The 24,530-nt window shown below is 38.4% G+C and overlaps 1 protein-coding gene across 4 annotated transcripts in view; it reads right to left on the bottom strand.

The window, feature by feature from the left end:
- Positions 1 to 24,017, bottom strand: part of LOC122828829 (citron Rho-interacting kinase) — a 62,329-nt gene extending 38,312 nt beyond the window's left edge. For all 4 annotated transcript variants that reach the window (XM_044112770.1, XM_044112773.1, XM_044112771.1 and 1 more), the window contains exons 1-13: positions 23,695 to 24,017; positions 16,650 to 16,760; positions 12,557 to 12,700; positions 12,194 to 12,313; positions 6,739 to 6,909; positions 6,529 to 6,582; positions 6,324 to 6,377; positions 5,214 to 5,354; positions 3,650 to 3,775; positions 2,155 to 2,250; positions 1,611 to 1,727; positions 1,310 to 1,419; positions 898 to 1,072 (exon numbers count right to left, since the gene is read on the bottom strand). In XM_044112770.1, the coding sequence (XP_043968705.1) occupies positions 898 to 1,072; positions 1,310 to 1,419; positions 1,611 to 1,727; positions 2,155 to 2,250; positions 3,650 to 3,775; positions 5,214 to 5,354; positions 6,324 to 6,377; positions 6,529 to 6,582; positions 6,739 to 6,909; positions 12,194 to 12,313; positions 12,557 to 12,700; positions 16,650 to 16,658 (1,317 nt within the window). In that variant the 5' untranslated portion in view covers positions 16,659 to 16,760; positions 23,695 to 24,017. The remainder of the gene's footprint in view (positions 1 to 897; positions 1,073 to 1,309; positions 1,420 to 1,610; positions 1,728 to 2,154; positions 2,251 to 3,649; positions 3,776 to 5,213; positions 5,355 to 6,323; positions 6,378 to 6,528; positions 6,583 to 6,738; positions 6,910 to 12,193; positions 12,314 to 12,556; positions 12,701 to 16,649; positions 16,761 to 23,694) is intronic.
- Positions 24,018 to 24,530: the final 513 nt, after the last annotated feature.

The raw sequence follows: 24,530 nt of genomic DNA, 5'->3' as shown, positions 1-24,530 counted from the left end.
AGTGCTAAGATGATGCAATAACACAAGCGTGTTTCCACTCTTTAGGAGCAGATCAACACAAGTGGGAGCTCAGCTTTGCAATTTAAAAGGACAGTCCATGAAGTTTTCTTAAAGGGGCAGTTTTATGTAATTTCAAGGCACATTGTGGTATTTATAGCAGAATCAAGTAACTATGCTAAAGTCAGTTTTTATAAAAATGATATACATATCAAATATGACTTTGCAATTTAACGCCTATTTATAAATTGGGCCTCTGCTTCTTTAAAAATTCCTGCTCTTTGTGAAGCTCTACCTTCAGGAATTCATCACAACATGGCACTTCTATAAATTCTGTAACAATGTTTTTAGCAGCGTTGAACTGAGCAGTAGCTCCTATAATGAGCTCAGCTGATGTGCAGTTCCACCAGCTGTTTGCTATTTTATGCTGGCTAGTCTAGAGGAGCTGAGTGGGGGAGCCATGGGGAGGGATGTTCTGTGAGGTAGAAGCTTGATAGTTTGGAATCTGCAGCTCTGATGAGGGGCTGCACCTTGAAGGCGGGGCTAGGTCCCACCATGCGTTTGCACAGCTCAATGGTTGCCATGGGAGATTCAAGGATTTTTTTAAATCAAACATGAAAGAATCAAGGCAACAATCCAGGTATGTTTTTGATGAGGCCATAACATTGCAACATGATGTAAAGCTCAGTCAGTTTTACATAATACTGGCCCTTTAAATTGTCCTTTTACTTAAACTCAAAATCACAGAAGAAATACTGTGAAATAACTAGCAAGACTGAAAGAGAGAAAGTTCAATCCTACATCTACTTATCAACCACACGAAAAAAAAAAAAAAGGAGAGAGAAAAAGTCTGCTAAATAAAACGGCTTCACATTTGACTCCCCCTAAATATCTTCTCACCTCCCGGAGCCGAGTCTCCAGCTCCAGCACGCGGCTCTTGTTGCTCTGCTCCTGCTGACTCATTTTCTCCAGATGCTCCTCCAGTTTGGCGTTCTGGGCTTCCAACTTCCCGGCCTGAGACTCCAGGTAAAACTTCTGCTGCCGAAGCTCCGAGATCATCTCTTCCTGGGCTTTCCTGATGCGATCACACATTGATCTGAGCAAGCGCTTTAACAGAAGGTTATGCAGCAGAGGCACAATCTAAATCAGTCGCAGTAGCTGCTGGACATGATTTATTAAAGGCTGTGCACAAGCTTCCTTCACTCTTCGCAGAAAAGTGCTGTGAAAAGCTGCGGCCTACACTTTGATAAAGGAAGATCTGTGAGATGTTTAATAGTTTAGGTGGAAGACCTGTTTTTATGTGGATGCTTACATATTTTTCTGGGTGTAGATGCTGCTGTTGGCTGCCAGTTTATTAGCCTCTGACAGCTCTGCAATTCTCTGCTCCAGGCTGTTCATCTTTGAGTCCATCGCATTAATGGTCTGAACAAAAATAAACAAAACATGTTTCAATTTGACATTTAGAAAGTTCTGCATATGTTGCATTTAGGTCCTCTATTGTGTTGTGCAACAACATTTATTGTTTTTTTTCCCAAATGTATAATATGTGTCAATACAATCAATGTTAAAATAAGCCTGAGAACTGCATGGTTGCCAAGCTGGTCAGTTCTTACCGCCTTCTGTTCACTGATGATGCTGCACTTCTCCCGCACCTCCTCCTCATATTTGCTCTGACTGGACTCCAGCATCTCCTTATCAGCCATGTCCGCCTTCATCTGAGCCTCCAGCACCTGTTCAATGCCAGCCAGCCCACAGAACCACAACCAGGATGTCACTTAGCAGCACAGAGAACGGTGTGAAGATGACATAGAGTAGATTTTCCAAGCATAAAGCACAGCTGACTAAGCCAAAACATGGACAATAAAAATACAGTAATGGTGAGAGGTAGAGACATTTTTCATTTGAAAAACTAGAATAGGGTCAATAAGTTTTTTTATTTTTTTAACTTGTTTTGAGATGGTTATGTTTTACAGTGCAAGTCATTGAAGTTGTATGCTGTATGATTATTCCACCTAATGAAAAACATTTGAAATGCATTGTTAAAATCCCCCAAATTATTCTATATCAATGCTGATAAGTGTTAGTAAACTTCTCACATCCTGAAAGTTAATGTTGATACGCCTATGGGATGGGATTTGATGTATTTGGTGACCAAACCTTTATTTTGTCTTCATAGAGCTTTTCCTTCTGTTTCAGATGGGTTTCCAGCCGTTGGGCAGTCGACTGGGTCTCTCGCAGATTCTCCTCCAACTCCTACACAAAAACACGAACAAGTGACGATCGGAGGCTAAAAGCAGCAAAAGGCACCTCCAAACTAACCCAGTGAATTGGGTTTTTTATAGACTTTAATTATGGCAGCTTTTAATTGTTATTGAAAATATTCTATACACTTCTTGTGCTGGGAATTTCTTAGGAAGTTAGAAATCTGAAGGATGAAAGAAGTCAATCTTTCAAAAGGAACATGGACAGTTTTTCTTTGCACCATCTTTGGCAGCAGCTTTCATAAAGCATTGTTTACAGGAGACAGTATTCATAACTGTATGCTGGGAAAAGCAGGGCTCTCGGTTTGTCAAATGACAAAGAAAAGAAGCTCATAAAACCTCATATCAAAACATGGACTCCTTTTCTTTTTGATGGATTCTTTATTTTTATGAAAAGCACAGATCGACTTACTGTAGCTAGACGGTGACTGGAAAATTTATATTATTGATCGGCCTTGATTAGTGATCAGCAAACTGATTTTTTGCATCATAGTGCGAACAGGTTGCTAACAGCAACACTTTGGTGTGAAAATCGCGAAAAAAGGAAAGTTTCAGTGAGGCTGTCAAAAGGAAAATAAAAAGTGAGAAGAAGCTCAAAAATGTTAAGAACTTTTCAGAAAGAACCCTCACAGAAAACGTTAGGCTCTACTGATTAAACAGGGAATACAGACACAGAGAGAGACTATGTTTACAGTTTGTAATGTTAACCACGCCAAATAGGCTAACAGTATAATTATGTTAATGGTGCTAAATGCTAACATAAGATGCTAAAGAGTCTAAAATGTCAACTCTTCAATCAATTATGTTTTTTAAGGAGTGAAATACTGTTGACCTCCGGAGCTGTGTGACACTAACTGCTTTCTCACAGACATAAATAATAATAGTAGTGACAAGATAAAGGCTGCTTAAGGTTCCTGCAGAGACATAATACATATATGAATGATTTGCTAACATTATAGAAGAGTAAATGAGGGATTATTTTAAATTATTTTTTATTATCCTATGGTGTGAATCAAAAAATCTGTTACATAAAGGAGCAAATGAGACATGCTGTGATTTTTTTAAAGTTTTGTTTATATTCTTGCACCAACAACCTGAAGGATTTTTACAGCATCTTTTGATTTTCAGTCATGAAGAAAGAGATAACTTTATAACCTCTGACTTTTCTTAAGTCGGATTTTAAGACTTAAGAACCTATTACTATTAATATTTACTACATCTTACTGTTGAGACTATTTAAATTTTATGCCAGAAGTAGAAAGCATGTTACTTATAGTTCAAAAGAAGAGATTTTAAGGAATCTGCTCTCCAGAAAATGACGACAAGCTTTTATTCCGCTTGTGGCCTTTCTGACTCCTCTATAAGTGCCGAAAACATAAAAGGTGAGTTACCAGAATCTTTTCTGCCATCTGCTGAATCTGCTGGGATTTGCTCTGAAGTTCATCTTTCAGTTTCGTCTCACGGCGCTCAACAATCTCCAACCTTTTCACTTGATTCTCGAGAGTCTTTCTTCCATCCTGAAGATAAGCACACAAACAAAAAAACAAAGATAATGCACAAAAACATGAGGGAATGTTTTATTTAAAAGGAGCAGTATTAAGTGTTTCAGTGTCGTGCGGTCTGAACATTGCCAATAAAATGGTTTAAAAACATTCAATATATAAACTGATTTTTCATAATTTAGCTTATGTATATAATGTACAGTGTTTTTTGTCACCAACTGTGTGTGTAACGAGTTTCGTGTGCTGAGGAGCGATCAGAAACGTCAGAGAACAGATTCGAGGTGAGGAAGGCAGTTCTCTTGCCTCATGGCAGGGGGCGCTCATGATCCCAGACATTGTGACTCCACAACTGCAGAGTAAGAGAGTAACAGCGAGCTAGCCATGGAGCTAGCCGTACAGTAAAGTGCAGCGATATCTTTATAGTTTTCTCCTCTTACCACAGCAATCACTTATTATTAACCTCAAAATAAACATTAAGCCTAAAACCACACTACTGCAACAGACTGAATGTTCTGCTTTTTGTGTGGGGAAAAAATTTAGTGTTTTTTTTTTTTTCACGGCGTTGTTGTCAGTTACTATGGCAACGAGTCTGCGCATAGCTGCGCTGAAACAGAGAGCGAGAAAGAAGTGGCTTTGAGTTGTACTTTAACGGTTTTCCCTTTGCTGTGGAGCACAGCACGAACTTAATAATATCTACAAGTTCAAGTTTGATTGAGTTAACGAAATTATTCTACGACGACAGCGCGGCTATGCATGACATGTAGAATAGTCTTTTTGCCTTTGTTGTCCGCATGCGCGAAATTTCCTTATGTAAACAATAACATTCAGATGGTCTATATTTGTAAATCTGATTATGGTTAAGTCAGTGCCTCACCAGCTATGAACCTCACTGCATGTCACTGATGTGTTTTCCAACCACATAATGCCATTTTATATCACGATTAATCTACTGGGTAACATAGCTACCCTTTACAAAATGTCTGTATTTCAGACAAGTGAAATAGGAATAATGTGATATTATATGAAAAAAAAGTGTTTTAAAAATTCATTAGGGTATTATTTTTTACATCCCCAAAAGCTGAGATTTACAATGGGTGAGGCCAGGAACACACTGATCCCATTGACGTTCAGGAGAATGGAGTAAATAGGTCACCATGTTGTTTTAACTCAAAAATAGTACAGTAAATCTGGTCTGCTGATGGAGAAATCCAAACACTTGTTCAAAAACATGTTCACAGAGACGTTTTGACATGCTACAACAAAGTCGCAGCGCAAATGTTCGTCAGGGGGTGCAACAACTTGTCTTCTTGGGAACATAAGGCCTCTTTGTGCTTTGTGGCATCCTGCAGGCAGATTTATTTATCCAACACTTTCAGAGTTTTTTTTTTCCCTTATGTGGCTAAATAAATTATTCCATCATAAATCTTGACAGAGAGGCGCAGCAGAGACGTACCTCTGTCTCACGGAGACGTCTGCGCAGGCTGTCACTGGAGTCCTCCTTGTTCTGCAGCCTCTCCAGGTCCCGCTCCAGGCGCTCTTTGGCCATTTTCATGCTCTGAAGATGGTCTGTGGCCTCAGCACTGGCCTTTGATGTCTGGAAAAGAAAAGAACTTCACTGATGTCTCTATACAGGCCATTCTAAACACTCACTTTACTTTGTTTGCCTACTCTGATTAAATTTTAACTTTGCCTTTTTGTCTCTTTTATATGTTTCAACACTGCTGATAGAAACCCATCACACAAGTAAAGTGTCACATGCTGATTTTTTAATAAACTGGTTTGTCCTGAGTCAAATCTAAAGGTAAAGGTAATTTTATTTATATAGCACATCTTTAACAACAAGGCAATACAAAGTGCTTTACAGGAATTAAAAGGCAATACAAACAAAATAGCAAACTGAAGGAAAGAGCAAAAGAATAAAAAAGAATCTAATGTTGATCTAAAGTATGTAAACTAGTTGCTCCTGTTCAGGGTTGCTAAAGAACTTAGTAAAGAATCTTCACCGCTCAAACCTTTTCACTGCAAAAACACAAAATCTTACCAAATATTTTTGGTCTAGTTTCTAGGGCAAAACGATCTTAGTACACTTGAAACAAGACCGCTAACTTACAAGTACAAGTAATAGGAGCTTGTTTTAAGTTAATAATTCCTTAATATTGATGAAAACGTACTTGTTCCACTGGCAGATTATTTCACTTATAACATGGGGAAACTGTGAAATGATCCGCCAGTGGAACAAGTACAGTCAGCAGAACTTTCTTTATTTTTAACTACATGGGAGGTGTTTAAATATTCATTTCAAACAAAAGGCAGTTAGAACGAAATGATCTAATTCAGCACATTTAAAGAGGAACCTTTCTATTCCTCAGTGTATTCAGAAAGACAACTTGATGGCAGACAGTTAATAAGAAACAGATTCCAGGAGAAAGACACAGAATGAACGAGTTCAGGAGAGGTGAAGAGGTAATATATAGACCCATCTGAAATGGTAAAACGTCTGTCTCCTGCATTTGAAATGACAAGCCTCTATAAATTATTCATTATTCTTTTTAAAGTTTTCTACCTTCGCAAGCTTCTCTTGCAGATCCTGGATCTTCACCTGCTGCTCAGCACTCGCCTAACAACAAAGCAGACATTTGGATATGAAAAGAATCCCGTATCCTTAATAAAGCTTCTATAGAAAAAACACCCCATTAATGTTTAAACATTAATATTTAGCAAATATAACAGACAGGTTTTATCAGAACTGTAGCAACTTCTTAATCTACCTTTTCCAGTTTGGTGATTGTTTCCTCTACCTCTGCTTTGCCCTGCTCTTTGGCCTGTAATGACACAGGAACAATTATGAGAAATGACCACAATCACTTATTATTATAATTTCCATTGATTATAATATTTTCCCATTTTAAAATGGTAAAAAGCCCACAACTTTCTGTTTCTACTTTTGAATCATGAACAGCTTCAGTGACGGTGAAGACCTTTTGAATCCTGTGCTGATGGTCTGCAGCCTTCCTCTTCAGTTCCTCATTGGCTTGTCGAGACTCCTTCAGCTCTGCTTCATACAGGTCGCTACGGCGACGGGCGGCAGAGAGGTCCTCCTCCAGCTGCCTAATAGAAACCCGCATCTCCTCTACTTGAGCCTGGTACTCCTGTGCAACAGCAAAGGAAACAACGCATAAGTCATGGTGGGAGAGCTGACAGAAGAGATTTGAGTACAGAAGTAATAAACTAATGTTTAATTTAAAGATAGGTTTTCTGTATTTTGCACAGGGATTATTTGTTTTGATGTGGCTTCATAAAATATGAAATACTAAAAGGAAAGTTTATCCAAGAAAGTTCATGTTACGTCTTTGTACATTAAAAGTTACATTTTTAAAAGTTTCCTAATAATCAACAAAATTTTTACTTAAATTTTAGAGGGGAAAGTTAATGTATTTTTGAGGCACAATTTATAGCACAATCAAGAAACTATGTTAACTTCAGTTCTTATAGAAATGCTATATATATTTATATCAAATATGACTTAAAAGAAATTAGATTTTTTAATTTAACTCCTTGAGATTGGGCCTCTGTCTCTTTAAGAAACTCATAATCTTTGTGAAACTCCACCTTCAGAAAGTAATTACATGGCTCCTCTGTTACCCCTTTAGCAACATTTTTACCAGTGAAGTAGCTCCTACAATGACCTCAGCCAGATGTTTGCTAATTGCTGCTGGCTAGTTTGAAGGAGCTGAATAGAGGAGTCGCGGGGGGCGGGCTGCTCTGTGAGAAAGAACAGCTCAGAGGAGGAGCTGCACCTCGAAGGCGGAGCTAGGTCCACTCAGGCGTTTTGCACAGCTGAATGGTTGCCATGGGAGATTAGAGGATGTCTCCAACAGGCATGAAAGAATCAAAGCAACACTCCAGGAATGTTTTGATGAGGGAACAACATTATAACATGATGTAAAACTCAAAAAAGATGAAATAATTCTGCCCCTTAAAAACACAAAATTGAGACATTTGTGGTAAGAACATTTGTGAACCTTTTTCTTTTTATCTTTACAGCTTTAAAAACATTAACTTGACACTTTCCAAGCTGAAAACTGGCTGTCTGTAAAGGTGAGAAATGTTCAAAGCCAAACAATTAAACATAAACAGGAACAAAAGAACCTGACTCTCAATTTTCTATGCACCTTAAGGCGTGTGACCTTTCTTGTATAACAAAGACCCTGAAAACCAGTATGTTTTTGGATCAAGTGCTACATGAAGAGGTGGTGTGTGTATGACTGCATGTCTCTGCATGAATGTAAAAGCCGATACTTGATACGATGCTGCTTTTTTGAAAAGTCACTGTTGAGACGAGGTTTTATTTGGTCAAATCAAGGTCGCAATAAAGAAAAGTAGTTATGTCAAAATAAATGGATTGTGATTCACTGTTAAAAGTTTAAAACTTGTGGCTTACACTTGTACTCACCCCCCTTTACTCTGATACACCTAACTATAATCTAGTACATCCATTTGTCTTCAGAAGTCCCGGTTACTAAACGGAGTCCAGCTGTGTGTAATTTCAGCTCAGCATAAATCCAGCCTGTGAAGGCGTCAAAGGTTTGTTAAAGCAGAAAAATATACTTCTCATTTCTGTGTTCAAGGACAAAGTTAAGACAATACCCAGGAGAAATAAATAAAAAGAGATTTTTAAACCTACGATAAACACGATTGTCACGATTAGTAACTTAATCATTAAATTTAAGAAGTAAATAAACTGAAAGTTGAATTAGAAGTAACTAAATAAGAGATAATAAATAGCTGTATACTTCAACTAAAGGCCAGATGAATAAATAGAAACACAGATAAACTACAAATCCAGGTTAAAATAAATACTGGCACTAATCTAAGAGAAATAAATCCAGATGGACAAAGAAAAGAACACAAGAATAAACTAACAAACTAAACACACAAAGAAAAAACCTGAACAAAAAAGGCCACAATCATAATGACAATAACAAACGACTAAATGTAACTCAATTCTTATTATCCATGTGAATGTGTGCAATACATGCATTGCTTATGGCTCCATAAAGTGCCATGTCTTTTAACCTTTTCTTGTTTTAAGTGACTTTTCCATAAATTCTTTGTCTCAGAAAAAAAAAACCTGCCCCTGATCTCTGCACTTTGTTGATCCAACAGCGCTTGACTTCTGAATAAAAATGATAAAACAGCACAGTCATATGACAGAGCGTGGGAGACAGATGCTTTTTAAGATGAAAAGCTGGATTTAGCTGCTGTTGAGAGCCCTGCAGAGAGGCACCGAGGGGAACACAGAGGAGTATAATAAGCATGAGCAACAAATGCATCATCATAAAATTGAAGAAACAGACAATCCTCTTACAGTTTTAAAAATGCTCCAAAGTGTTGGCTTCATGCGGTGATTAGGCAATTGTCTGGTTCAGTGTTTGAGATTTGTTCCAGTGTTGTGAGGTGCTTTTTGTTGGGGTTTTTTTCCCCAAGCACAAAGTTGTACAAAGTTGTCTGTTTTTGGCTAAGCTCTGGGAAACTGATTGTAAATGACCTTCAGAGAGGCAAACTCACATAAAAGCTACAAACATAGGGGGGTTACCCTTTCAGATCAAACTAAAAACCCAGATCTTATGTTTGATCCAAACCTCATTTTTGCACTTACAGGACCAGTACCATGGATTTTTCAGGCACACTGTACCATTTCATAGCACAGTTAAGTAACTATATTACCTTCAGTTGTTATAAAACATGACTTAAAAGAAATTTTACTTTGCAATTTAACGCCTTGAAATTGGGCCTCTGTCTCTTTAAAAACTCTTGCTCTTTCTGAAACTCTGCCTTCAGGAAGTCATCACAACATGGCTCCTCCATTAACTCTTTAACAGCGTTTTATCAAGCGTTGTACTGAGGAGTAGCTCCTATAATGAGCTCAGCTGATGTCCAGTTCCACCAGGTGTTTGCTAATTGCTGCTGGCTAGTCTGAAGGAGCTGAGTGGCGGCGTCTCGGGGAAGGGCTCCTCTCAACACTCTTATCCTACTGCATTGGCTTTAGTTTAAGATATTTGTGTTGTTATTTTAAAATACTTATTTTAAATATCAAATAATATTAATTAAGACAAGTACACTTACCATTATTTTTACTATTATTGATTGATTTATTTTAATCGCTGAAGTTTTTAACTTTTATACCAGTTGTTTGAATTATTTGTAGATTTGAACTTAATTAAACTTTTTATCCATCTTTCCGCCTGTCCGGTGTCAGTTTAAACATATCCCCTCAGCATGTTTACGTGCATCTCTGGTGTTTTGTCACCATCGTTAACTAAAACTCCAACATTCCAGAAAACCAACATTATCTCTGTTAAGGAAATTTCTGTTGACATTTTTTGTCTTTTTTTATTGTCTATTGCTTTTCTGTGTGTAGCACTTTATTTCCCACTGCTGTTAATTAAAAGTACTCCTTAAATAGACAGTGATATATTTTATATATATATAAAAACAACAAATTAGGTAGCTGTCCTGATAAGAAAAATACCTTGTGTTAAACTCTTGAGCTTGCAGATGTCTATTTTCATTGGTTTTTCACAGTGCATAGTGATGAGATGAAACATCCTGCCCCAAGCAGTCAGGATTTCTTCCTGCTATCTTCTCTAAAGTCATTAGTGATTGTCTTTGACCTTGTCTTTCTAGGACTGCAGATACGATTAAACAGGTACTTTATATTCCTTGAAGTATGGATTGGGTTCCACAATGCTTCAACCATGCAGGCTCATGTCTTACAAAAAATTTAAAATAAAAGTTTTGCGTAGACATGCATATCATACGTCATACATGACCGAAAGTATAGATATGAATATGCTGATCTAGCAATTCTTATGTAAGTGGCAGATTGAAGAACTCTACATACTGATTGCTGCATGTTTATACTGTAGGATTTTCTGTTTAGTTCCTGCTTTTACCTATTTTATGTTTATCAATGTGCAATCAAAGAACAGATGTCTTCACCAGAAAACTTTTTTTTTCTTGGTTTCAAGTAAACCTCAAGATTCATAATTCTTCATGAATGTGGGGGTGAAAATATTTTCATCTAAAATCTGATTTAGCACACGAGCAAGACAAGCAAAGTTGTTTTCCCACCAATACTTTCACTACAAAGATAAATGTATGTAAACCATGAGACATTAACAAAAAAAAAATCAGCCAAAATACAGAAACAAACTGTAATCCTCTTTCAGAAATCCCTGGAAAATGAACTCAACAAAATTTGTTTTTCAAACAGTGTGAGCAAAAGGCCTCAGCACCCCGTCTCAACAGCCTGCCCACTGCATCATTTTGCTCCCCATTCTAGGTATACGGCTCCCATCGCCATGGCAACCAAAGCACAATGTATTCATCGCTTTGTAACGAGCACGAGTGTAGGCAGGGAAAAACAGGTTGCTTTAAATTACCTTTTTTTTCCCCAATAGATAAACACAGAAAGAACTGTGCGACGAAAGCAGGAGGATCTTTTGAAGCCGTTTATGAAAAGACCGATCAGGCGCCAGCTTAATTCTGACAGCTGCACCGTCAAGCCGTGCGGGTGTGTGGCTACATTTAAAATATTCATTAAGTTAGTCGAACTTCACAGACATCAGACATGAACAAGTTGCTCCAAAAAAAAAATTTTACATTGCTTTCCTTCCCAAAAAACGCAATGTGTACATGAAATTAGAGAATAAAAATAGAAAATAATCACAATAAATTTACATAAAGAGGTTTTGCAACAGTGGAAATTACTCCATGTTTGAAGTGTTTAATGTTAGACTAGAGAAGGGCGGGTTTTCAGCATCTTGTGCATGTTAGCAGACAGCCCACACACAGCCTTGATTACCTGACCTGTTATGTAGATCTAACTGCGTTAAGAATATACTCCTAATCCGTTCTATTGACAAGACAGAAATAAAACAAGACTTCTTAAAGGGGAAGTATTGTGTTTTCCAGGCACATAGTGCCTTTTTATAGCGCAATCACGTAACTATACCTACAGTTGTAATAAGAATACTAAAGATATTTGACTTTGTAATTTAACACCTTGAATTTGGGCCTCTGTCTTTTTAAGAAGCTCTTGCTCTTCAGGAAGTCATCACAACATGGCTCCTCTATTAATCCTTTAGCAACACCAGCGTTGCACTGAGAAGTGGCTCCTATAATGAGGTGCTTCTCATTATAATGAGACCAGTTTTGCCAGGTGCTTGCTAATTGCTTCTGGTTTGTCTGAAGGAGCCGAGTGACTTCACAGAGGTTCTGCTCTGAGAAGCTTAGAAGCTTGCATAGCTGAATGGTTGCCATGGAGATTAAAGAGTTTCTAAAGTAAACCAATGTTACTAGTTTATAGTAGTTTATCCCACATTATTAGTCTTAAACCAAAGTTTGATGGCTGAAGTGTTTTTGTCCTACCTGCTCTTTGATCTCCTGAAGCTTGTTGCTTTGCTCCCGGATGTCATGCAGCAGCTGGAGAGCTTTGTCATCTTCTTGGGTCACTTCCATGCGCGCTTGTTCCAAACTGCGCTTCAGACTCTAAAATGAACGCATAAATCAGTCAGATGAGTTTGTTTGTTTGTTGGACCTGGGTAAAAAGTAATGCAAGATTCTTTAAAAACAAAATGTAGTTCCCAGTCAGGTTTCCTTTAAAATGTAGTCAATTAACTTCAGTCATTTTGAAAGAGAGTTTCCTTACTGAATTCATGATACCGATTTGTTTTCCAATTCAATGAAAAGGATTTCATAAGCTGTCTGTTTTTTAACTACCCAGCCACTCACACTGCATTCTGTGATGTACGTTGCCAAGTCCTGCTCCAGGATTGTCCTCTGGGTCTCGGAGGCCTTCAGCTCGATGTCTTTCTGCTGGAGAACTGACTCGAGGTCAGACATCTTTCTCTGGACCAGTGAGATCTCTTGTTCAACCTGGATGGTACGACACAGACATAAATGTGGCCTTCAGTGACGTATGGAGGATGATGGCTGTCTCGCCGTGCTGGAGGGAGTCAGCTGAGGGCAATTGATTGATTGTTTCCCAGGCAATTGTCCTTTCCGCCAGGCAATAAAACGTGTCATTTCCTCATGCGAGTGTCTGTAGTTTTGATCAATTCTAAAGAAAACTACTTAGACTTATTTACACACTGAACACCAGACTGATGCCCTATAAGGCAAAGAAGTTGAGCGATATCCTAATGATGGGGTGCATGTCTGACTCAAAGGGGACCTACTATGCTCACATTTTGCACCTTTTTGTACTTCCACTTGGGTTTCTACTGCCTCTAAAAACAGCCCACGCAGTTCAAAAAACACCCAGGGAATTTTTGGCAATAAATTCATGTTTTTTGGTTTTTGTAAAATTACCCCTTTCAAAACTCTCCAGAATGTAACATCATAAACCAACAGGAAGTACCCCTCACCTGGCAACCCGAGCAAAGTGCAAGTAACTCTGCTTGTCACCTAGCAACCAAAGCTGAGCTCCAGAACCTTTGGTCAGCTGGTTTTTATGCTGTATGCACTGTACAATGGCTGCTGAAAAAGACAAGTGTTTTGTTGTTGACTTATCTAGAAACCACTTGCTGCATTCTTGTTGGTTGTGCTGGATGCTCCACTTCTGCTTGTCAAAGATATATGGTTGTATAATTGCATGAGAAGGCAGAGGTTGAGTTGGGATGTGTGGCCAGCAGCAGTTTATTTGGATTTAAAGTGACAAGACGCCCTAAAACAGCTCATTCTGAAAGGAGCTCAGCAAAGGCAGAACTGAGCAGACCGACATCTCATTAATAATGAAGAGCCTAACCTACATGATGATGTAATGAAAGCAGCAGAGATTAGCGCCACCCACTGGCTAGGATAGCAGTTGGTTGCCGTGGTAATTAAATGTGGATCGGGACAGCCGTTAATACATTGACTTTTTTTGGCTACTCCTTCTGTTGTTTGGGATGTGATGTGACAGGTGCTGCTACCCTCTCAAAAGCTGTTTGATTTCCTACATCTGAAGGAAAATTTTTCATCTTCGTCAATATTCTCCCAGACAAAAGAAACACTTTTGTGTCATTATGTGTTTCAGATAGGCGAAATGACAACACATTACTTCTTACTGGTTTCTCAGACAAACCTTTTAGCTTTGTAAAGCAAAACCAGCCAAACACAAAAATACATGCGAATGTGTGTGCATGTCTGGGTATATGTATTTGTTGTTCCCCATATGCCACTGGGATTAGTGGGAGATTTGCTGTTATAGCAGAGCATAGCCAGACTGGGAGTGTAGACTGGAGGGAAACAGCAGTGATCACAGCACAGTCACAGATAATCACAGTAGTCAGCGTGCAGTATGGCTGATCTAACACGCAGCAAGAATCAGAACAGAACATGTCCTTGCAAACACATGCAGTCACAATGTGGCCTTTTCAGACACAAAGACCAAAGAGTCACCACAGCAATGGAAGCAAGAATTAGTAAGCAATCACAACATGATATATGAAAAAAAAAAAAAATACATTTAATTTTAGATAAAAGTTGAGATTAGGCTGTCACAACAACAAATTAAAAAATTATGGTTTTGATCCCGTTTTCAACTAACATAATGATATACGATACAAGCTTGCCCTCTGAAAGACTAATAAACTTTAACTTTGTACTGAACATTTTAAATATCTGAAATAAAACATGACAACCAAAAACAATAGACCAAACGGAAATTAAACCACAAACGACTGAAACCATTAAGAAAATGCATCTTGAAGTCTGTAATCAAAAATGTTAATCCTCAGAGCTTATTTTAATTTATCATGCAATTAATTGATTAACTGCTTGTTGCTCAGTTGGGATGTTTTAGATGATGACTTAAGCCACAGAAGCTGAACATGGTCATAGGTTGGAGATTTTCCTACTTCTAAAACAATATTGTTGGATTATAATGCTTTGAAATTAGGGCGTAGCAAGACTTCATTGCAAAATCTAGTTATAATAAGATTTTGCAGTGAATCTTATTATTGCAAATAATAAGATTATTATTTTTATTTGCAAAAAAATAATAAAGAAGATAAATTGTTTCTTATCAAAGTATTTCTGTCCCTTAACGCTACTTTAGTGCTGCCAGCACATAATGTCATCTGGTAATAGAAGTGCACCTTAAGCTATTATTACAGGCCCAGTTAATAAAGTGGGATTAAGCTTGACAAACTGTCTGCAACATTTTTATTCTAAAGTAAGTAGTTGTTAAGGTGTCCTGTTGTGTTGACAGACGTCACTAAAGCAATCAGGCTCCTTGTGATCAAGTAGCATGCTTGTTAGTTAGCACTGTGAGAATACAGGAGCTAGCTGTTAGCTATCAATAATGCAAAAGCTGCCATCTGCTTCAGAGCTTCCCATCGACACAAAACTAAATGGTTGTTTCAGAGTTTTTAATGAGTCTGGCTGCACATCTAGTTCAAAATCTCAAACACGTGAACTCATCAAACCTGGGCTGGATTATTTTACGCCGACTGCAGATTCTGCAAAAAATACCGTTGGTGAAACCTTTATTCTGTTAATAAAAATAAAAACCTGAGGTTTAGTAGTTGTTTTTTTAATATATACTATAATCTTACCCCGTCCTCATGAAACCAATGTTTCATGGAACCATTTCCAGTTGGACATATTCTTACACCCCTAACAACAGACGGACAAAAATGATCTCAAAAGTTAAGCAGGCACATCTAACATTACAATTTTATGAAAAAGTTCTATTTTTTTGTCAAACATTTCAGGAAGTGAAACTCATGTTATAAATATTTAGTATATACATTTATGATAAGTAGAATTTCTTGGCTGAAATATTTTAGTCTCTCTTGTAACTTACATAGTGGCTTATAGATGTGAGTCTCAAAAAAACAAAATATTGTAAAAAAGTTAAATATTGTAAACTCATGGTGTCACCGCAATCAGCTAATTAGCTCAAAATACCTGCAAAAGATTTTCTGTGCCTTTGAATGGTCTCAGTCTGGGTCAGTAGGACACAAACAAGGAGAAAACTGCTGACTACACCGCTGACACATTTCACAAAAGGTCATTGCTAAAGAAGCTGGTTGTTCAGGGAGTTCTGTATCCAAGCTTAATCGGAGAAAGTTGAGTGGAAGAAAAAAGTGTGGCAGGAAAAATTGCAGCAACAACAAAGAAACTGCAGCCTCGAGAGGATTGTCGACCAAAATCCTCTCAAGAATTTGAGGGAGCTTTAGAAGGAGTGAACTGAGTCTGACAATCTGCATCGAGATGGGTGCTATAAATGTAACATTCCTCAAGTCAAGACACTTTTAAACCACAACATTAGAAATGACTTATCTATAAGCCATAGTTACATTACACTAAATAAATGCTTAAAATATTTGTGTAACAAGTCTATATATAAGTTTCACTTTCTGAAAAGGTTATAGAAATGTTGAACTTTTTCACAATATGGTATTTATTTATTTTTTGATGTACCTGTATATACAATAAGAAAACTGCTGCTTATATACCAGAATAAAATATCATGGCCTCATAAAACTATAATGATTCTCTGTTATAATGATAACCAACAAAGTTGATTAAATGCACATGCTTTTGCATGTTCTCTTATTAAAGCAGTTTTGGTAAATGGTGAATGATCAGCATTTGGATCCGCTTTATCAAGTCTGTGGTCCCAAAGCCGTCATTCACCCTTTCACACACACATTCACACAATGTCATCCGTTAGATTTTATTTCTAGATGACAAGAGAAGTTGACTTCAACAATTTACATCACACATTTACATGTGGTATACCTGAACAACCTCAAGGGAAAACTAGAGAACCAAACTAAAAGTGATGCTGCTCAAAACAACCTCTTCCCAAGAGAAGCAAGACTCAATCACATACCTGTGACATTTGCTTGGTTATCTCGACTACTTTGAGTGTGAGAGTAGTTGTGTTTTTTCCAGCGAGTCTTAACTGGTCTTAACTTGAGAGTTGATGGCTGTCGTTGGTACTCTGGAAGAAGAGAGAATAAATATGTTTGAGAGAGAAAAGGACGAGGAACACGACAGGCAGAAGGGCTTAATTAATGCTCTTGATGACACACTTAGCTTTTAAAAGCATTACGAAGTTTCAGGAAGCAAAAAAGAAAAATTTAAAAATATGAATGGTAATGTCTCTAAAAAGAACAAAAGCACTTGCCAAAGCTTTGAAATTTTAACAGGAAATAATACTGTTGTCATCCAAGTGTGTCGACACATCAGATTTATGACTATAAGATACAGCGATCACAGCTGAAATCTTTAGCAGTCGAGACGCATATTTTTCCCACTAAAAGTGTGATGGTTGTGTATCTCAGCAGAGGCTAAGAATAGCCTGCTCGTGTTCACACAACAGCCTCTCTTTCCACCACTGGATATATTTGGCAGCTTTTGTGATCAAGTAGCAGGCAGAAAGAATGAACGACAGAGAATTTCTATTAAAAGCTCAGGCTCGCCTCCTACTCCTCCTTACAGTAACATTCTCCACACAGGCACAGCGATGCGTTTCTGCTGCTGCAAGACTGTATTTGCGACAACAAAAAAATCCTAACATTTATTCTTAGTGTTCTATTTCACTTGTAAGACTATAAATAAATGAAACTTCGAATATCACATGCAGAGAGAGAGATGGGAATGATGTTTACTAATATTTGCTTAGATATGAATGAAGTAAACATTATGCTTTGTGAAGAGAGAAGTTGAGCGGCTCAGTAACAGCAGAGCACACAGTGTGATCGCTGTTCTGCCATGACATGATGGAGGAGCAGCCGTCTTACAACGACTGATAAAGCATGGACAAAATTAAGGATGCGCCGATGTTACAATGTGTACCATTATAGATATCTGATATTAATATTATGCCCAATAACCTAGATTTACTGATATCACACAGGCTATATGTATTTGCTCCCCCTTTGACATGAAAAAAGTCAACCAAGGGTTAGTTTGGAGCTCATGTGCTAACAAAAATTAAGCTAATGCCAAACACATGGTACATATATTTATTTAAAAAATCCAAGTAGGTACATTTTGAAAAATAAAAACTAATAGGACTATAATGTGCTTATGAATATTACTCAAACTCATTCCAAATACAAAAATAAGGTAGTCTGTGCATTCACGTGGTATTTTTATGGCTTTTTGTACAACCACATTGCATCATCTGCTCCAGTGACACAATCCCACAATCCTGTGCTGCATCACTACTTTCAATTTTCGCATTTCTACAGTAAATGGAAACAAACGACTATAACATAACTGAACACAAACGGCAACAAAACGGAAATAAGCATTATTTAGACTTATTGGATCAAGACAGAGTTAGACAGACATGTTCACCAAGATTCTCCGGCAATCCTCTGGATTTGTACTGAAATTAAATTAAACAAAGGTCGACTAATTAGGAGACTTCTGAAAAATAATTATTTGCACTGGATTAACACTTTATTCTGCACTATTGGAGCAAAATGGACACAAATCCAGGAGATCCTCTTAAGATTTTTGCTTAAAAAATGTTTTGGAAAACATGTCTGAATTATTTTTTTACAATTTATAATTTTGCCAAACTTTGCATTTCTTTCCGTACAAAAGCCTATTAAAATGCATAGGCGTTTGTAGCTGCAATCTAAAAATGTCCAAGCGCTGTAAATACGTTTGCCAGGACATTTACACGGCCATGCTGACAAACCTGCATGATTGTTTACTTCTTAAAAATGTTGATAACTTCCCCATCGGTTTGCCAGCGGTAGAGTTGGTGGTTTGGGGCGGGGAGCATCTGAGCATGAGGCACCAGATGGTAAACAGATTTGGCTGTCTTCCTCCCAGATTCGGGCGCTAGCTAACGCTCCATAATGAGCTGTGCTAACACACTCTGCAGCTGGGATCCTCCACTGCAATAATTAGCTCTCTGAAAGCAGTTACAAATAACTATTCTTTAAAAAAAAGCTCATCATGACTGCAGGGAAGACAGTTTCCCTGCCAATCTGATAATATCTGAATCTCGATAGCAACTGAAAAAACTTCAGACTCCTTTAATGCAAAATTGAACTCAGACAGGTTTAAATCCAGAAAATGATCGAGTTAGCTGGGTATCGCAGTCGATTTGAAAGACTTTACTCCTTTGTCATCAGAGTGCACCGAAAACAGAACAGTCACATTTCCAGAAGAACTATGGGTTCCATCTCAGTCGAGGAGCTTTTTTTTTTCTTTTTTTTTTCGTGGGTTGATTAAAATGTGCTGGGCTGTGAGTCAGAGTTCTTGAAGAGGAGGAGGAGTGGAGAGAGGTTGCATCCTAGTCATTGTGCTGCTCTACATTCAGTCTGGATGACCAGGGCCAGAGCTGCTGCATGGGCTGTGGGTAGGAGTGAATCACAGACTTGTTGAAACGCTGTAGTGGCACAGATTCCTCTCTAAAAATCAAGCTTCTGAACCTCCTCTGTGCACAAACTGTGGCATTTCTTGCTTACAGTCGACAAAGACAAAATTACTAGACCAGGTGTCTTCGGGCCTCAGCTGCCAAGATTCCAAGGTCTAACACGACAGTTTCCAGCAGCCATCTTTAACTTTCAAGCTTACAATGTTTATTCAGTTGGAACAACAAGGACTATCCTGGAGAAGGCCATCCAGTAGGGAATGGTACTGGAGGTTGTCAGGATCCTGGGTTCCTTTGGTTTTTTGAGTTTACTTTCTACTTCCTTGTTTATTCATGAGTAGCCTGAGTTTCTGTCTTTATCAATCAAATTTTATTTGTATAGCACATTTCAGCATCAAGGCATTACAAAGTGCTTTACATCAAATCAAACACAAAAACACAATGCAACACAGAATCAACAATCAAAACACAACATTAAGTCAGGTTCCATCAATAAAGTTGTAATTGATTACGTTTCAAATGCAACTCTAAACAAGTGGGTTTTTAGATGAGATTTAAAGGAAGTCAGTGTTTCAGCTCTTTTACAGTTTTCTGGAAGTTTGTTCAGATTTGTGGTATGTAGTTGTTTGTGTATTTTGGTCAGACCTGTTGTTCATTCCTTGTGTTCAGTTATTCTTAGTTATTGTTAGATTTACTTTTTCTCTTTTCCCATGTTGCTGTTTACTTCTCCTTGCTCTCTTGTGCCATTTCTCTCTCTCCTCCACCCTCACAGTCCCAGTCCACTATTGCAGCAGTCACACTCCCAGTATTTAACCACATCTCCTTCATTCAATTCTAGCTGGATTCTTCCATTTGCCTCATGAAGCCGGTCTCCGTATGCTTTTGCTTCCTGTGCTCTTCGTGCTGCTTTGTAAGTTTTCATTTTGTTATTTTTTCAATTAAATTATTAACCATCCACTCGCCGCCTCTGCCTGATCTGCATGGGGGTCCAATCATTAGCACAAACATCATGACAGACGTATCTTCAAAGCTACTAATCGACATGGTTGAGTTTACCAAAAGCATCTAACTCAGGTTAATCTGCGAAAATGTGATTTACCATTTCTGTCACACATTCCAGTTGGTTAAAATCATTTTATTGTTATATAGCAGGAAGTGCCAGAATTTTAAGGAGCATAGAGCAATTTAAGGCTGCTCTTTTCCTGCCTGTTGTTACCCCTTCACCAAACCTGATCAGGCTGCCTTCCAAAAAACAAATATACAAATTTCAGGTCACCAAAGAAAAACACAAGCACAAGTTATTGCATGCATGGAAAGTAATAAAATCAGCCCCCACAGCTGGTCCAGAGCTGTTTATGGCTCTAAGCTGAATCTTATTTGGGGGCCCGCCTCCAGTTAAATCCTCCTACACTGACCTGACCTCCGATTTATACCATGGCCTCCTGCTTTGTGTTTCTAAATTCTGCATCAACATTTTTAGAGTTATAAACCATAAATAGACTGAGCGGTGCTAGGCACTGGTAATTATTTTATCAGTTACACTTCATTTACTCATTCCTGTCAGAAAAATGTTGCAAGGCGGTAACGGCGTTGAAATCAGAAAATCTAGATTATGTCCCTGAATGTTTTAGAAAGAAATCAGTGAATAACCAGGGAGTTATTACGCTTAGCACATACTTATTTTTTCTTCAGCAGTCGGCACGCAAGCAGATGGTCGAGGGTCAGGTTTAATGATGCCTCCAAAGCAGCAATGGAAATGGCTGCTAATTGCTGATCTATTTACAACCACTTACAATGTGCATGAAATATTTTCCCAGCTCAGACACAAACAGTGAAAAATTTGAAATTGTTTTTTAATGATGAGTGTGTTACACTAATTTTCAAGATCTATCTTGGTGCAACTTCTCCTGTTTGAATTCATACACTCTGACGCCTGACAAGACCAGCAGGGGGAGCTAAGCAACTGGATGGTAAATGTAGACTGTGGGCTACATTTACTGGAAAGTACTGGGGTTACAGTTACTTACTTGGTAATACAACAGCCCTTGTATTTAGGTAATGCTGCTATAAAACCACATTTGACAAAACAATAATAAATGGCCTCTTAAGTTCGACAACAGGAACAGGTAGCCTGACTAATTAATATAGTAAATTGGCCTGCTGTACTTAAATTACTCCATGAAGAAAAAAACCAAGAAAAAATATTTAATATCCTGAAAACCACTTGAAATAAACACTTGAAAACCACCACCATAATCTCCAAGTTTTATTTGATAAAATATACTAGCCATGCCATAAAATATACTTGCCTTCCTGTCCAATTCAGCTAAATTCTCATCTCCCTTTACTGATCTTTCTGGGATTTCTCCCATTGATGTTAATTTCTCCAGCTGAATTTCAACAGGGCCAATCGATAAACAGAAGGAGAAGTTATGAATACAAACTAGAAGTTTCTTCAAATGTTAAACAGTTAAAGTTGGAGAAAGAGGAATGTTTCAGATATTTCATTGTATTTTAACAGCTATTCTGTTCAGCTTGGCAAAACATTAACGACTGGCTAAAATCTGGTAAAAAAAAAAAAAACCCAGCACCTTGTTCAATCTACACTTTGTGTCCAGAGGGTCTGAGCTCTTTACTATTGAGAAACTATTGCTTTCTGGAGGCGTGGATTCTGGGGTTTGATATCTAATCGCCAACATTTGCGATATATGCAATACGGCTGTTTGACGCAAGAAGCTTACCGCAGATTGCGTGTGCTGTAAACAATCATCCTCCACTGCAAAGAGAGACGTGCTGTGCCAAGCAAGATGTTAATTCAATATTTGGAAGAGTGGCCAACATGCACTGAACAGCTTTGTTCTCCTCTGTCATTGCTAAAACTACAGGCAGACTACAGTTCTAAAACAGCACAGAAAATCAACGTCATCATTCACAACTTCTCCTTCTGTTTGCTGATTGGCTCGGTTGGCAAATCCACTTTGATGGCAGAAAGCCCAAACTGAGCTGTGAAGTGGAATAAGAATCAAGTGGATTTGTGTAAGAAGGAAATGGTGAAGCTAAGGTAAAAATCTAAGGGTTTCGAACTTCAACAGAGTCTACGCCTTCAGAAAGCAATCGTTTCTCAATACCTCAGGGTCCAGAAGACTTGGATGAAGCAAAGCGTAGGACAAGGAGCTGATTTTCACCAGACTAAAAATGTAGAGTATGTAAGAGTATGTTGCTTCCTAGCCAGAACTACAGCCACAATGAGCCTCTGATAGCTGATTGACTTTTAATCTCCATGAAGTCCAATGATTGTGCTACTTTACAGCCACCGTCCCGGATAACAAGTCAGAGTGCAAACATTTGAGCCTGGCGGTGCTGCAGACCGCCACTTCAACATTTCAACTCTGAAGTATTATTTATTTGTGACGTGGCTGAGCTGAGTGAATATCACAATCTGTAAAAGTATGCAGAGTGTCTGGAAAAGCTCTTCAGAAATCCAGCCTATCATTATATCACAAACCCTGATGACAAAGAGGATCAGTGTGGGCTTCTGAAGAAGCGCTTTGGGAAAATGACACTTGCGGATATGCAGCAGTGGAGATCTCTCTCTCACATCGCTGCTGCTCACACCATAACAGACTGGTTCTGCAAAAAGTCAGGTTTGCCTTCAGACTGAACTCAGGTAGATGTATTTTCCCCATTATTGCTTAATTTTTATCATTTACAAGTCAGTCAGACAAAAGATGAACATGTTAACAAGTAGCCATCCTTACTTACCTACAACTGGTTTATCAAAAGCTACAAATCAGATCATTTCTAGATGGAATCCTCTTTGCCAGAATAAGCACACAGAGTTTATGGCATATTTCTTCACATGATATGAATTCAACATTATATTTCACCTCTTTTTAATTAATATCCAGTTGGCTCTGTGTGGAAAAGTCCTGTCAGAAATGTATTTCCTGATCCAGCTGAACAGATGCCAGGGGAAAAAAAAAACTCAGCAAGCTTCCTTCACCTCTCTCTTCCCTTGCCTGCTGTTTCCATAGCGATACTTTTCGCCAGCCACAGTCTTTATCTTGTTATGCTTTTCTCTTTACTGACTTTGTAATTTTTACCCTTCTTCCTGTTGTCTAATCTGTGAACCTGAACTTCTTAAGCCCCCAAATCATCTGGAACACCCACATTCACATCATGTAAACTTTGACATATAACTTCCACGGTCTGACATGAATTAATCATAATTCTGCAGAGAAATAAAAGCTCATATTAGAGATTATGAGTATCAATCAAAAAAATAGAGTTTGAATGCGGTTTGAGGGAGTGACATCCATCTGTATGAGTGTGTGATCAGCAGTGAGGACAGATGGGCAAACAGAGACAGCATTCCAGTGTCGTGACCAAGACTAGTGCTATAAGCCCTGCTCAGTGAGATACAGCTGCTGCATAGGTTCACTGCTGCCCGACTTTACTGTACCTCGTCACTGTACAAATTCTCAACTCCGGGCTCAGCCTCCATCACATAACAATCCCAACATGCTGGAGCACTTACCCAGCGCCGTCCAGAGCCGACAGGTTTTCCACGAAGCTCCTTAGACGTGGCTCCTCCTCGTCCCACGAGCCCGTTCATGTGGGGTCTCCCTCGGAAGCCTCCTGCCAGAATGAGAGCTTCGCTGGTTCATCACATTTGGAGATGTCATCCTCACCAGGGGGAGAAAGTAAAGCTGATGGAAGAGAGAGATTCGCTGTGGCAGTTTGGATCACAGAGAGGCAGCGAGAGTGAGCGGAGATTACTACTCGCGCAGAGGGACGAGGGAGGGTGAGGAGGAACGGAAAGAAGTTGCATTGAAGAGTAATGCAGCAGAACAGTGACTGCCTACTGGAAGCTCTCGCACGCTCATCTTTGTCACCGCTTACCCTCCTGCTGTCACTAAACGGCACAGCTTCCTCTAAACGCGCTAACATATGCAGGCTTGGAGAACAAAGTATGTGCCTATGACTTGGGCAGAGTGATGCCTAATAAACAGCCGTATCAGAGAGGATGCTATTACACACGATTGGTTATTGAACGAACCAAAAGGAACAGAGTACAAACTTTAGTACATTTGTTCACAGGGGTGGACATTTATCGTATTGTTTATCAATTATCATGTTAAATTTTGTATTCTGATATAAATTTTGATTTATAGTTGTCACAATAAATTCCAATTGATGATATTTAATACCCCACAAAACAAACCAGTGGTGGTCCCTCACTTTGTTGTCATTTGAAAATGACAACAAAGTCGTTATCAGGGAACTCTCTTCACCTGAGTGTCCTGGACATAATGCAGGAGCTCTGATGACAGAATTGAAAAAATAATAAATTTTTAAAAATCCATCATCAAC

The sequence above is a fragment of the Gambusia affinis genome, linkage group LG03, assembly GCF_019740435.1.
Source record: "Gambusia affinis linkage group LG03, SWU_Gaff_1.0, whole genome shotgun sequence".
Classification (NCBI taxonomy): Eukaryota; Metazoa; Chordata; class Actinopteri; order Cyprinodontiformes; family Poeciliidae; genus Gambusia; species Gambusia affinis.
The sequence above is the reverse complement of the archived record's forward strand: the minus strand, read 5'-3'. Positions and strand labels throughout refer to the sequence as shown.